Source organism: Eurosta solidaginis, chromosome 5 (assembly GCF_040869045.1).
Source record: "Eurosta solidaginis isolate ZX-2024a chromosome 5, ASM4086904v1, whole genome shotgun sequence".
NCBI lineage: Eukaryota > Metazoa > Arthropoda > Insecta > Diptera > Tephritidae > Eurosta > Eurosta solidaginis.
The window spans coordinates 267,093,661-267,108,337 of NC_090323.1; the positions used below are offsets into that span (position 1 = coordinate 267,093,661).

At 37.3% G+C, this 14,677-nt stretch overlaps 1 protein-coding gene across 2 annotated transcripts in view; it reads right to left on the reverse strand.

The window, feature by feature from the left end:
• Positions 1–14,677, reverse strand: part of LOC137253429 (proton-coupled amino acid transporter-like protein CG1139) — a 135,542-nt gene that overhangs the window by 112,604 nt on the left and 8,261 nt on the right. Inside the window, exon 1 of one of the 2 annotated variants that reach the window (XM_067790340.1) lies at positions 4,414–4,486. The exons of the other annotated variant lie outside the window; for it this stretch is intronic. Coding sequence (XP_067646441.1) covers positions 4,414–4,428 — 15 coding nt within the window. The 5' untranslated portion in view covers positions 4,429–4,486. Of the gene's footprint in view, positions 1–4,413; positions 4,487–14,677 lie in introns of those variants that run through there. 2 annotated transcript variants of the gene reach the window in all.

Consider the following 14,677-nt stretch of genomic DNA (forward strand, 5'->3'; position numbering starts at 1 on the left):
ATATCGTACAAATATATTCTAGAGTCACCCCTGGTCCACCTTTACGGCGATATCTCGAAAAGGCGTCCACCTATAGAACTAAGCCCCACGCACTTTTAAAATACTCATTAACACCTTTCATTTGATACCCATATCGTACAAACAAATTCTAGGGTCACCCCTGGTCCACCTTTATGCCGATATCTCGAAAAGGCGTCCACCCATAGAAATAAGGCACACTCTCTTTTAAAATACTCATTAACCCCTTTCGTTTGATACCCATATTGTACAAACGCATTCTAGAGTCACCCCTGGTCTATCTTTATGACGATATCTCGAAAAGGCGTCCACCTATAGAACTAAGGCCCACTCACTTTTAAAATATTCATTAACCCCTTTCATTTGATACCCATATCGTACAAACAAATTCTAGGGTCACCTCTGGTCCACCTTTATGGCGATATCTGGAAAAGGCGTCCACCTATAGAAATAAGCCCACGCCCTTTTAAAATACTCATTAACACCTTTCATTTGATACCCATATCGTACAAACAAATTCTAGGGTCACCCCTGGTCCACCTTTATGCCGATATCTCGAAAAGGCGTCCACCCATAGAAATAAGGCACACTCTCTTTTAAAATACTCATTAACCCCTTTCGTTTGATACCCATATTGTACAAACGCATTCTAGAGTCACCCCTGGTCTATCTTTATGACGATATCTCGAAAAGGCGTCCACCTATAGAACTAAGGCCCACTCACTTTTAAAATATTCATTAACCCCTTTCATTTGATACCCATATCGTACAAACAAATTCTAGGGTCACCTCTGGTCCACCTTTATGGCGATATCTGGAAAAGGCGTCCACCTATAGAAATAAGCCCACGCCCTTTTAAAATACTCATTAACACCTTTCATTTGATACCCATATCGTACAAACAAATTCTAGGGTTACCCCTGGTCCACCTTTATGGCGATATCTGGAAAAGGCGTCCACCTATAGAAATAAGCCCACGCCCTTTTAAAATACTCATTAACACCTTTCATTTGATACCCATATCGTACAAACAAATTCTAGGGTCACCTCTGGTCCACCTTTATGGCGATATCTGGAAAAGGCGTCCACCTATAGAAATAAGCCCACGCCCTTTTAAAATACTCATTAACACCTTTCATTTGATACCCATATCGTACAAACAAATTCTAGGGTCACCCCTGGTCCACCTTTATGCCGATATCTCGAAAAGGCGTCCACCCATAGAAATAAGGCACACTCTCTTTTAAAATACTCATTAACCCCTTTCGTTTGATACCCATATTGTACAAACGCATTCTAGAGTCACCCCTGGTCTATCTTTATGACGATATCTCGAAAAGGCGTCCACCTATAGAACTAAGGCCCACTCACTTTTAAAATATTCATTAACCCCTTTCATTTGATACCCATATCGTACAAACAAATTCTAGGGTCACCTCTGGTCCACCTTTATGGCGATATCTGGAAAAGGCGTCCACCTATAGAAATAAGCCCACGCCCTTTTAAAATACTCATTAACACCTTTCATTTGATACCCATATCGTACAAACAAATTCTAGGGTTACCCCTGGTCCACCTTTATGGCGATATCTGGAAAAGGCGTCCACCTATAGAAATAAGCCCACGCCCTTTTAAAATACTCATTAACACCTTTCATTTGATACCCATATCGTACAAACAAATTCTAGGGTCACCCCTGGTCCACCTTTACGGCGATATCTCGAAAAGGCGTCCACCCATAGAAATAAGGCACACTCTCTTTTAAAATACTCATTAACCCCTTTCGTTTGATACCCATATTGTACAAACGCATTCTAGAGTCACCCCTGGTCTATCTTTATGACGATATCTCGAAAAGGCGTCCACCTATAGAACTAAGGCCCACTCCCTTTTAAAATACTCATTAACCCCTTTCATTTGATACCCATATCGTACAAACAAATTCTAGGGTCACCCCTGGTCCACCTTTATGGCGATATCTGGAAAAGGCGTCCACCTATAGAAATAAGCCCACGCCCTTTTAAAATACTCATTAACACCTTTCATTTGATACCCATATCGTACAAACAAATTCTAGGGTCACCCCTGGTCCACCTTTATGGCGATATCTGGAAAAGGCGTCCACCTATAGAAATAAGCCCACGCCCTTTTAAAATACTCATTAACACCTTTCATTTGATACCCATATCGTACAAACAAATTCTAGGGTCACCCCTGGTCCACCTTTACGGCGATATCTCGAAAAGGCGTCCACCCATAGAAATAAGGCACACTCTCTTTTAAAATACTCATTAACCCCTTTCGTTTGATACCCATATTGTACAAACGCATTCTAGAGTCACCCCTGGTCTATCTTTATGACGATATCTCGAAAAGGCGTCCACCTATAGAACTAAGGCCCACTCCCTTTTAAAATACTCATTAACACCTTTCATTTGATACCCATATCGTACAAACAAATTCTAGGGTTACCCCTGGTCCACCTTTATGGCGATATCTGGAAAAGGCGTCCACCTATAGAAATAAGCCCACGCCCTTTTAAAATACTCATTAACACCTTTCATTTGATACCCATATCGTACAAACAAATTCTAGGGTCACCCCTGGTCCACCTTTACGGCGATATCTCGAAAAGGCGTCCACCCATAGAAATAAGGCACACTCTCTTTTAAAATACTCATTAACCCCTTTCGTTTGATACCCATATTGTACAAACGCATTCTAGAGTCACCCCTGGTCTATCTTTATGACGATATCTCGAAAAGGCGTCCACCTATAGAACTAAGGCCCACTCCCTTTTAAAATACTCATTAACCCCTTTCATTTGATACCCATATCGTACAAACAAATTCTAGGGTCACCCCTGGTCCACCTTTATGGCGATATCTGGAAAAGGCGTCCACCTATAGAAATAAGCCCACGCCCTTTTAAAATACTCATTAACCCCTTTCATTTGATACCCATATCGTACAAACAAATTCTAGGGTCACCTCTGGTCCACCTTTATGGCGATATCTGGAAAAGGCGTCCACCTATAGAAATAAGCCCACGCCCTTTTAAAATACTCATTAACACCTTTCATTTGATACCCATATCGTACAAACAAATTCTAGGGTCACCCCTGGTCCACCTTTATGCCGATATCTCGAAAAGGCGTCCACCCATAGAAATAAGGCACACTCTCTTTTAAAATACTCATTAACCCCTTTCGTTTGATACCCATATTGTACAAACGCATTCTAGAGTCACCCCTGGTCTATCTTTATGACGATATCTCGAAAAGGCGTCCACCTATAGAACTAAGGCCCACTCACTTTTAAAATATTCATTAACCCCTTTCATTTGATACCCATATCGTACAAACAAATTCTAGGGTCACCTCTGGTCCACCTTTATGGCGATATCTGGAAAAGGCGTCCACCTATAGAAATAAGCCCACGCCCTTTTAAAATACTCATTAACACCTTTCATTTGATACCCATATCGTACAAACAAATTCTAGGGTTACCCCTGGTCCACCTTTATGGCGATATCTGGAAAAGGCGTCCACCTATAGAAATAAGCCCACGCCCTTTTAAAATACTCATTAACACCTTTCATTTGATACCCATATCGTACAAACAAATTCTAGGGTCACCCCTGGTCCACCTTTACGGCGATATCTCGAAAAGGCGTCCACCCATAGAAATAAGGCACACTCTCTTTTAAAATACTCATTAACCCCTTTCGTTTGATACCCATATTGTACAAACGCATTCTAGAGTCACCCCTGGTCTATCTTTATGACGATATCTCGAAAAGGCGTCCACCTATAGAACTAAGGCCCACTCCCTTTTAAAATACTCATTAACCCCTTTCATTTGATACCCATATCGTACAAACAAATTCTAGGGTCACCCCTGGTCCACCTTTATGGCGATATCTGGAAAAGGCGTCCACCTATAGAAATAAGCCCACGCCCTTTTAAAATACTCATTAACACCTTTCATTTGATACCCATATCGTACAAACAAATTCTAGGGTCACCCCTGGTCCACCTTTATGGCGATATCTCGAAAAGGCGTCCACCTATAGAACTATGGCCCAGTCCCTCATAAAATACTCTTTAATACCTTTCATTTGATACACATGTCATACAAACACATTCCAGGGTTACCCTCGGTTCATTTTCCTACATGGTTATTTTCCCTTATGTTGCCACCATAGCTCTCAACTGAGTATGTAATGTTCGGTTACACCCAAACTTAGCCTTCCTTACTTGTTTTTTTCTTAATTTAGCGCCCAAACAATATTAAAGCGTTATAAGTAAACTTGCTCTTTCTTTACTAATTAAAGTCACAAATTTTGAAGCAAAAACTGGTTAATAAGTATATGTATATGTAAAAATTCACTCACAACTTTTTGTTCCATTATTTACACTTTTTTGGAAAATTGTTTTTTTCTTATGACTGCAACACTTCAATACGGATCTCGGTGTTTTTTCAATTGTCAACACTTCCTGTTTACCTGCAACAACGACCGAACACATGCGACTGATTTTACCAAAGGTGCTCAACCGGACAAGAACACTTTTAGTGATCGCACTTTTTGTGATTACAAATAAACCAATTGATATAAATTAGTAAACGCAGAGATTTATATGAAATTTGTATGCGCACACATGCAAGACTATTTTTATTTTTTATTATCAGCAACAAATTGGATGTTAGATTCAACACAGATAACGAATAAAGGTATAAACATTAAATTTTTACTTACTTATATCCAAAATAAAAATTATACTAAATTTATATCAAACGGTGTGTTAATTCAATAAGTTCCCAGATTTGTTAATGTGAGATTGGGGATAAAATCAATTTGTAGGTATTTTAATGCAGGTTAGAGAAACATTTGGTTTATATTGGTTAAAACGATTATAAATTCCATGAACTTTTTTGTTACTAATAATTGTTAAAATGTATGTGAAATTGAGGAATTTTGAGGAAAGACTGCAATAGTCATTCGCGCAACCCCTCTTATCTGCTTGAGAATAATATGATGCCTTCTCCTAAACCTTTGAAAAAGGTTTTGTGAAAGTCCTACTAGGTATGATATGGTACTTGCACCCCAGACATTTTCGCACGCTTTAGGTCTTCAATCAAATAAATATTAAACAGCCTAAATGGAACTCACAGCTGGAATATCCCAAAGTAACAGATGGTACATTTTGAGGCGACTACGATACAAACTTTAAGCGATTTTCCTTTAATTAGTAATTATAGAAGTCTTATCAACAAAGGGCTCATTTGATATAAAGCTTATGAAATATAAAACTTTGGTGTAAAGTTTACACACATAATTTACTCTTCCCTAAGAGTGAAGGGTGGGACTACGAAATCACCCGCCTATGTAAATGAATGACTATTTTAGACAAACTATACAAATATTTTAAAAATTGGCTGTCTATTAAAAAAACGCTAAAATCAAAATTTAACTCTCACTTTACTAGTTTATTTTACAAGAAAAAATGTCTGCTTATTTTAGCTTATAACGGTTGGGCAAGTCACACTGGAAGCACGTAATGTCTGAATATATTCCAACTGGATGCTTCTATACAATTTTGATAAAACAAAAGATAAGTATGTATATCTGCAGCACTTTTTCACGTATTAAAAGATAATCATTTAAATACAGTTTTTTACTCAAGGTGTCTTTTTAGCTGGATTGACCCGAATATTTCATGTCTGGCTGTTTTCCCCTGTTTCAAAAAGAGTAGGCCAGAAGATCATAAGTGTGCTCGAGTATTTAACTATTCTACAAATTTGAAGTGTAATTCCTGTCTACTACATCTAATTAAAAGGTACTTCTTCTTTTAATTAATTTTAAAGTGTTCTACTAACAATAATAGCAACACATACGTGACCTTTCAGTGACATCACAAAATATTAGCCCGCACTTGCATCTTTCGCTACACACGCTCTCACTGTAAAAGTGGCCAGAAAGAGTTTAAAAGCCTGATACACAATGTCAGTGAACACTTACAGATATTTCATTTTGCAGACAATGAACTAGCACGATTGCGTTAGCTTCTCAAATGGTTTATTTATAACATATATTTGAGTACAAATATTTGCACTGAACAAAGGAATCGTAAGAGCGGCTTTCGGCATGGTAAGTCTTCCGTTATCCGGTTGATTGCTTCGGTTACCAACTATTTTTGATATATCAGGGAACGTGGAATGAATGCAATCTAGATATTCAACCTCCGATTATCTGAGATTCAGCTTTAAGCATTCACCAAACAAGGATTTATCATTAACCATCATCATTTGACATCAACCACCTGTTCACCCATTCACCGTTCTAGGATTCTGCCGGCAACGTCCATTGCCTTCACGTCTTACCTTGACCCGACAACTTAGTAATCTATCGCTCATCTGCCCATAATACCAACTGGTTAAAAATCTCTGTGCGGCGTGTGCGTGTGTAACCGACTGAAATGAAGGTTTTTAGAAGAGACGAAATCCACATGTGTGTAAGTTAAGTTCAATATGCATCAATTGTATTGGTATACGGCACCTGCGCCGTTAGAGATACTCGGGAATATCTGCTATGGCTTTTCTATAAAAAAATTGATTCACAAAAACCGAATTATATCAACTAAATTTTTTGTCACAAATTTAAGAGCGCGTGCCAAGAAATAATAAATAATTGACAGCTACTTATTAGCTCGTTCATTCATACATATATATTCGGATGGTAGGGCACGCAGTCCCGAACACTTTTCCAAGTCCTAGCACAGCGGCCTGCCAGCATCAAGCTCGAGCTTCCTCTGCACTTTTTGGTAAATTTAAAGCGTTCATACTGAGGCAGAGTTGTACCACATTTAGCTTCTTTGTCTGTTGCCTTGACACCCACCCATAGATATGTATATTCGTGAAAGTGGGATTAAAAAGCACCACAAAATCTCAATGCTGTAATGATGCACAAATGTTTTGTATTCTTGAAAATTTATTTTTAAATGTGGATACTAAAGAAAAATCACAAAAATTGCTAACGATGAATTTCACTTCTTCATTAGCAAGCTTTTCGGTTGCTGAAATTTTAACTCGAGTTCAGCTGCACTCATACTGGTTTATCCACTCATCCATTTTGATTCCCCTCTGCACGCTTTGAAATTGGCTGAGTGGATCGAGACCTTTGCCTTAGCGTCATTATGAGTACGGGTGAACTCGCGTTAAAATTACAGGACCCGAAAAGCTTTCTGATAAAGAAGTGAAATTCAAAAACATGTCCTAGTTATCATTGCCGTGTGCAAATTTTGTAATTTTTCTCTTATGCTAATAACAAAGAAAAATTTTATAAAGCAAATTAACCTGTCTCGCTAATCAAACGCATATTTATTATTGTTGTTTATTTTATTTTTTCAGAGACCAGTCAGAGCTTAGATCTTAATTTTAAAACTAGCACATTCCGTCCGGGAATTCAGGATGGCGAAAAAAACATACATTACTTTCTAAAAAAAAAGCTCTCCAAGAGCCCGAGAAGCAAGGCAAAGCATACACCTGGGCTATCTGGTAAGACTGCTTAATATTTTGGGTTGCAAATAGAAAGTATTATAAATAAATTAAAGAATTATAGGAAACCAATAGAAGCCATATAAGTTGCTGAGCTTATTAGTCAAACATAAAAAGTAAATGAAAATTTCTGTTACTTTAAAATATTGCTTTTTCTCTACATTTAAAAAAATGCTGGGTCCATAATTTTTAAAATCCTGAAAAACCGGTGCAGAAAAACTTGTTTCGGGATTGAATGATTATAAGAGTAACACTTACACCTATGTAGATAAGAACCCAATAAATATTTTATTAATTTAAGATTTTAGCAAACAATCAATGTATACAAGTACTATAAATTATCATAATTGATGGTGTAAACTTATTGACGTACCAGTAAGAGAACCGTCCCGATGTAGACCACGAATTGGTTTTTTTTTTTTTTTTGATTTGATTTTTAAAAGAGTTTGTTCGAAGAACTTCACAGTGAGTATATATGCCTTATTGCTATATTTAGGTGCATAGTGGCAGTGTTTCATAATATCAAACTCGAAGTCATATAATAGGCAATCCTCTTTTTTTGTTTTGTTTTATATCTCTTCATTGCGTTTAGGCCTGACAAAAAACTTTTGGCAGTTTCCCACGCTAAATTATCGGTGAATATATACATATAGCACTTGTAATTTGAAAACCCAAAATTAATAAAGTAAGTACTAATGTACGTCAAAACTCTGAAGAGCTTTTCACATATCGTGCCACCGAAATCATTCACGGCATGGTTCAGAATGAATAACCCAAAAAGTGTTGGTTCGCTCTCAAAATAGTTTATTTTCTAGTTCGACTTTTGTTGTTGTAGCAGTGTTTCGCCCCATCCAATAAGTGTGACCATTCACAAATTGTCATCAATATCCTCTGACGGGAGTTCAAGGAAACTTGAAGTTTCAACCGGGATTGACCAGAGTGAGAGGGGTGTTAGAGGCGTTGGTTCTACATTACAATTAAAGAGATGGTTGGTGTCATGTGGGATGACATTGCAAGCAGGACATACAATATCTATGTCGGAGTTGATTCTGGGTAAGTAAAAGTTTAACTTGTAACAGTATCCAGATTGAGGCTGAGCTAGAGTGACGCACGTCTCCCTACGGAGACCCCTTCTATGACTTCAGTTTATTTATCTTTAAGAGCGGAGTTCACCGGGCAATTCCTGATATAGAGGTCCGACGCCTTTTAGTGGATATCACTATTTGCGTTTTTCTCTGTAGTTTGTCTCTTATTTGGAGGTTCAACTACAAATGTGATGTTCTTCATAGTTTTGCATTCAGAGCTTATGGTCGTAAAAACAAGATGAGTATTAGAATGGCTGTAGTATTTAATAAATCTTGTGCCAAGGCATCGTCCCTCTAACACAGGTACTCACGTAAAATAATATCACTATCAGTGAAATTTCCCCACGTTAATAATAAAGGAGATAGTGAACTCTTTTTTACAAGCAATAAACGTTAATAACTGCTTTAATCAATTCTAATCAAAAATATCTGATTCGCCGTAAGAGCTGGTGACTTATTATTGGTATAAAAAAAGTAAAATAACATAATATTTTATCTTATTGTAAAATATTCCGTCAAAACAATAAAAAAATCTTTGTCTAAGGTTTGTTTAACTTAATCTATATATATATAGAAATGAAATGATGTTCGTTGCTGTCCATGTTTTGGGGCCGATACGAGGCCAATTTTATTCGTTCTTTTTTCATATTATAGGGATCAAATAGGGGAAGGTTTTTAGCAAAAGAAAATTTTTTTAATTCCTGGGGTCTTGAGATATAGGTCAAAACGTGGACCCGGGTACCCCTAAAATGTGTATATACAATATGGATATCAAATGAAATCTGTTCATGAGTGCTTAAGTATGTGATAATTTTTCGTACGCCTGGGTGACTAGGGTCTCGAGATATTGCCCAAAACGAGGATCAGAATAATAGGATGTATTTTTACATTATGGGTACTATATCAAATTCAACCAGACTAAGTTACGGTCCGAGGAATAAATTCATTTACGGGAGGCAGTGAATAACGATGGAAATGTGAATGACATCGGTAGAATTATCATATCACCAGCAACATATACTGGTAGCCCGCGACACATGCATGAATATGCACAGAATGCCATGGCGTATGTTCGCGCTTATGGACGGCCGGATCTGTTTATTACTTTTACATGCAATCCGCAATGAAGTGAAACCAAAGACCATTTATTTCCTTGCCAATCCCCAATTGATCGATACGACATAACTGTACGTATTTTCAAACTAAAACTCAAATAATTTATGAACTTTATTATCAAACATAGAGTGTTTGGAGAGGTGCGTGGCTATATGTATTCCGTTGAATGGCACACATTTTGATTTTGTTGGTTGATAAAATTACACCGAATCAATTTGATAGTGTGATATCAGCTGAAATACCGGATCAAACGATTGATCCAGATTTGTTCGAAGTCGTCACAAAAAATATGATACATGGACCTTCCGGTGCATTGAATGTGGACTGTCCGTGCATGATTGATGGAAAATGTTCGAAGCGATACCCATGAGCATTAATTTCGGATACGGTCACAGGTGACGATGGATATCCGGCATATCGTCGTCGATCTAATGATGACAATGGTAAATCAACGATATTTAAGATGGGAAATCCAAATGTTGATGTTGACAATCGTTGGATTGTTCCATATTGTCCATTGTTGTCAAAACATTCAAAGCGCATATTAACGTGGAATACTGTAATTCCGTTAAATCAATTAAATACATTTGCAAATATGTAAATAAAAGAAGTGATATGGCTGTATTCGGTGCAGTCCAAAATGACAACGACGAGAATAAAAAATATCAAATGGGGCGTTATATAAGTAGTAAAGAAACGATATGGTGAGTTTTTTCATTCCCAATACACAAAAGACATCCAACAGTCGTTCGTTTAGCGGTTCACCTTGAAAATGGACAACGCGTTTATTTTACTCCTGAAAATGCAGCGCCTAGTGCACCGTCTAAAACTTTGACTGCCTTTTTTCATTTATGTCAATCGGACGATTTTGCAAGAACAGTGCTATATGAAGAAGTTCCAGAATATTTCACATGGGATAAATCCAGGAAAACATTTCAAAGGCGAAAACAAGGAAAATCAGTTCAAGGTCATCCTAATGTGTTCTCAACAGATGCATTAGGACGCATTTATGCAGTTCATCAAAATAATGCTAAGTGTTTTTACTTGCGCGTGTTGTTAATTAATGTTCGTGGCCCAACATCATTCCAAGCTTTAAGAACAATAAATGGTGAATTGTGCGCTACATATCGCGAAGCATGTCAACAATTAAATTTTTTGGAGGATGATAAGCATTGGGAAGATACGCTTGCCGTTTTAGCTGTAATAGCCAGTCCACATAAAATACGAACATTATTTTCGAAAATAATTACAATGTGCTCCCCATTTAATCCATTGGGATTATGGAATAATTTCAAGGATTATACGCAGATGATATTTTAAACCAAATGCGTCGAAATACTGCAAATTATGAGTTGGAATTCACATTGGAAATTTACAATGAAGCATTGATAAGGATTGACGACATTTGTTTGTCGATGTCAAACAAATCGTTAGTACAACTGGGCATGCCAGCAGCAAATCGTCCAATGCATGATATGTTCAATCGAGAACTGGAGCGTGAATACCATCATGGTTTTAATGAACTAAACACATTTGCAACATCAAATTTAACGAAATTGAATGACCAACAGCAACATGTTCATGATACAATCATGAATAATGTTAGCCATGGGACTGTTGGATTGTTTTTCTTGGATGCTCTTGGGGGAACAGGCAAGACCTTTTTGATTTCATTGATTTTAGCAACAATTCGATCAGATAATAACGTTGCATTGGCACTCGCATTGCGGCTACATTGGAAGCACTTTAAAGAACTTTGAAAGATCTACGAGGAAGCCAAACAATCTTTGGAGGTGCCATGATTTTATTGGCTGGAGATTTCAGGCAAACATTACCTGTGATCCCAAAATCCACGGCTGCAGATGAAATCAATGCATGTTTAAAATCATCGTATTTATGGAGACATGTAAACGCGCCTACACTTACTACAAACGTACGTGATCAACTACAAAACGATCCGCCAGCAGCTGAATTTTCACAGCAATTACTAAAAATCGGAAATGGCCAAATGTCTGTCGATCCAACAGGAATGTTTACATTGCCTAACAATTTCTGCACTTTTGCACAGTCTAAAGAGGCATTGATACAGAGTGTATTTCCAAACATAGTTCAACATTACAAAAACTATGATTGGCTCAGCGAAAGAGGAATTTTACCTGGGAAAAATAAGGACGTCAGTGATATAAATGCAGCTATTCTGGATCAAATACCTGGTGACATAGTTGCATATAAATCAATGGACACTATTACTGATCACGGTGATGTCGTAAATTATCCAACTGAATTCTTAAACTCACTCGATTTGCCAGGCCTACCCTCATAATTTACGATTAAAAATTGGAGCTCCGATTATTATGCTGCGCAACATTAGTGTACCACGACTTTGCAATGGTACCAGACTCGCTGTGAGGAAGCTAATGGGTAACGTTATCGAAGCAAAAATTTTGAAAGGGAAGTACAAAGGAGAAGACGTTTTGATACCCAGAATTCCACTGATTCCGACGGATTTACCATTCGATTTCAAAAGTTTGAAGTTCACTATTCGCTTTGTCTTCGCTATGACAATTAATAAGGCGCAAGGACAGTCTCTACAAATATGCGGTATTAATTTAGAATACCCAATTTTTTCTCATGGACAATTGTATGTACCTTGATCACGAGTAGGCAAACCATCGTCATTATTCATTTACGCGAAAGATGGAAAAACCAAAAACGTTGTCCACCAAAAAGTGTTACAATAAAGTTCGAATGAAATTGGATCAAAGAATTTGCTTTGTTTCGTATTAATTTTATTCTCTTTCAGCAAATCATACGCTAGTCTATAATATAAAAATAAGTCGAGTTTTCCTTCCTGACGCTATAACCCCAGAACGCACGAACCGATTTCCACGGCTTTGCATTCGTTGGAAAGTTCTCGGGATTCATGAAGTTTATAGCAAAGAAAATTCAGGATCGACGCACAGGGTCTCGAAATATAGGCCAAAACGTGGACCCGGGTACCCATAAAATGTGTTTATAGAATATGGATATTAAATGGAAGCTGTTGATGAGTGCTTTAGTAGAGGGTAATTTTCATACCCCTGGGTGACTAGGGTCTCGAGATATAGGACAAAACGTGGACCCGTGTACCCCTGGAATGTGTTTATAGAATATGGACAACAAATGAAAGCTGTTGATGAGTGCTTTCTTATAGGGTAATTTTCATACCCCTGGGTGATTAGGGTCTCGAGATACAGGCCAAAATATGGACCCGGATACCCCTAGAATGTGTGTGTAATATGCATATCAAATGAAAGTTGTTGCTGAGAGCTTTAAAGTAATTTTCATTGTGATATTCGATTTAGTCGCATCAACCTGGCAAAACTGATAAATATGCATGCGAAGCCGAAATAAAGACATGAATTAATAATACCCTCATACCTATTTACATACGTCCTATTCGATTTGCCTGAAATTTGGTATATAAATTTGCCTATATTAGTACTTACGATGCTTTTATCCGGGAAGTACACTAGAGACGGACTTGGGCTGTGGTTAGGACTAGGACTGGGACTGGGACTGAGACTGAGACTTACACTCGGAGTAGGACTGGGACTGAGGCTCCGAATGGGACTGGAACAAAATATGGGACTGGCAATAAGATATGAAGAAGAATGAGAAAAACTTGAGAGAAGAGAAAAAAGAGAAGGAGACTGAGAAAGAGATAGAATGAGACGAAGATGGAGATAGATGAAGCGAAAAATACGGAGGGAAGAGTGAATAAAAAGATTAGGAAAAAGTGTAGAGTGTATGCAGATAGACCAAATTTAGGGCATAAGAACGTCTGCCGGGTCTGCTAGTGTTTCTATAAAAATTGTTTTCCTGCAAGGTATCTAGACACGAACAACCGCAAATAGTTTCTATATATGTACATATGTAGCTGCATATTTGCAGTTCTTTCAATAGTTTAAACTTACAACAACAATATTAGTCAAATTAGGCACTTGCGAGGCCAAAACCTGTTTTTTCGAAAACTGACTGGAGCTCGAACGTATGAAATATTGAATGAGTAAATTTAAACAAAAAATCAGCAAAGGTCATTCATGTCTAATTGAGCCAAGTATTTTAAGATTAAATTTGTGTTAAAGTATGTATTAAAAACTTTTATTGCGCAAAAATATTGAGTACATTTTGTGAATAACAGTAATGTTATATACTTATTTTCTGTGGCTTCATTTACATTGCTGGTTATACTTTTATCTTTTTACATTTTTCTCGTACCGAAAACGAGAAAGATTTGCAATAGTTGCTGTTGTTGTTGTTGTAGCGCTAAAACACTCTCTGAAGGTTTTGGGGGAGTGTTATTCAGATATCTTTATTAAGTCAAATGGTTACAACCTTACTAACTATATTACAGGTTAACTTAGGACTAGTTTAACAATTAAAAAAAAATTTTACTGCTAAGCAGTGTCTACACAAATGTACGTACACGCAGCGGAGAAGAGACGCACAAACACATGCAGATATCTTATCTGAGATGCTCCCAAAAGTATGCAATTATAATTGTGGAAATGTCGCTCACAAATACACGCGCATATGAGAGCTATACACGTGCATCTGTATTTATAATTATATAGCAGTAACTAAGTAAATTCTGGAAAAGCCTAGAACTATGCAACGAGGAAACCAGGCAGTATAAAAGGCGGCAACAGTAGTGGCGCGACAATCAGTTTCATTTAAGCAAGCTATTAGTTGTGAAGTATCAGTGTTATTGTGAAGTACTTTAATAAAGGCCATTTTGCATTATTAAATATTGCAGTTATTTATTCAACAGTTTAGCGATACGAACGTTAGCAGAAAGTTGCAAATAAGAGGAATTGCAAAAAAATTCGTTACAATATCAAAAATAAGCATTTAGTTTTG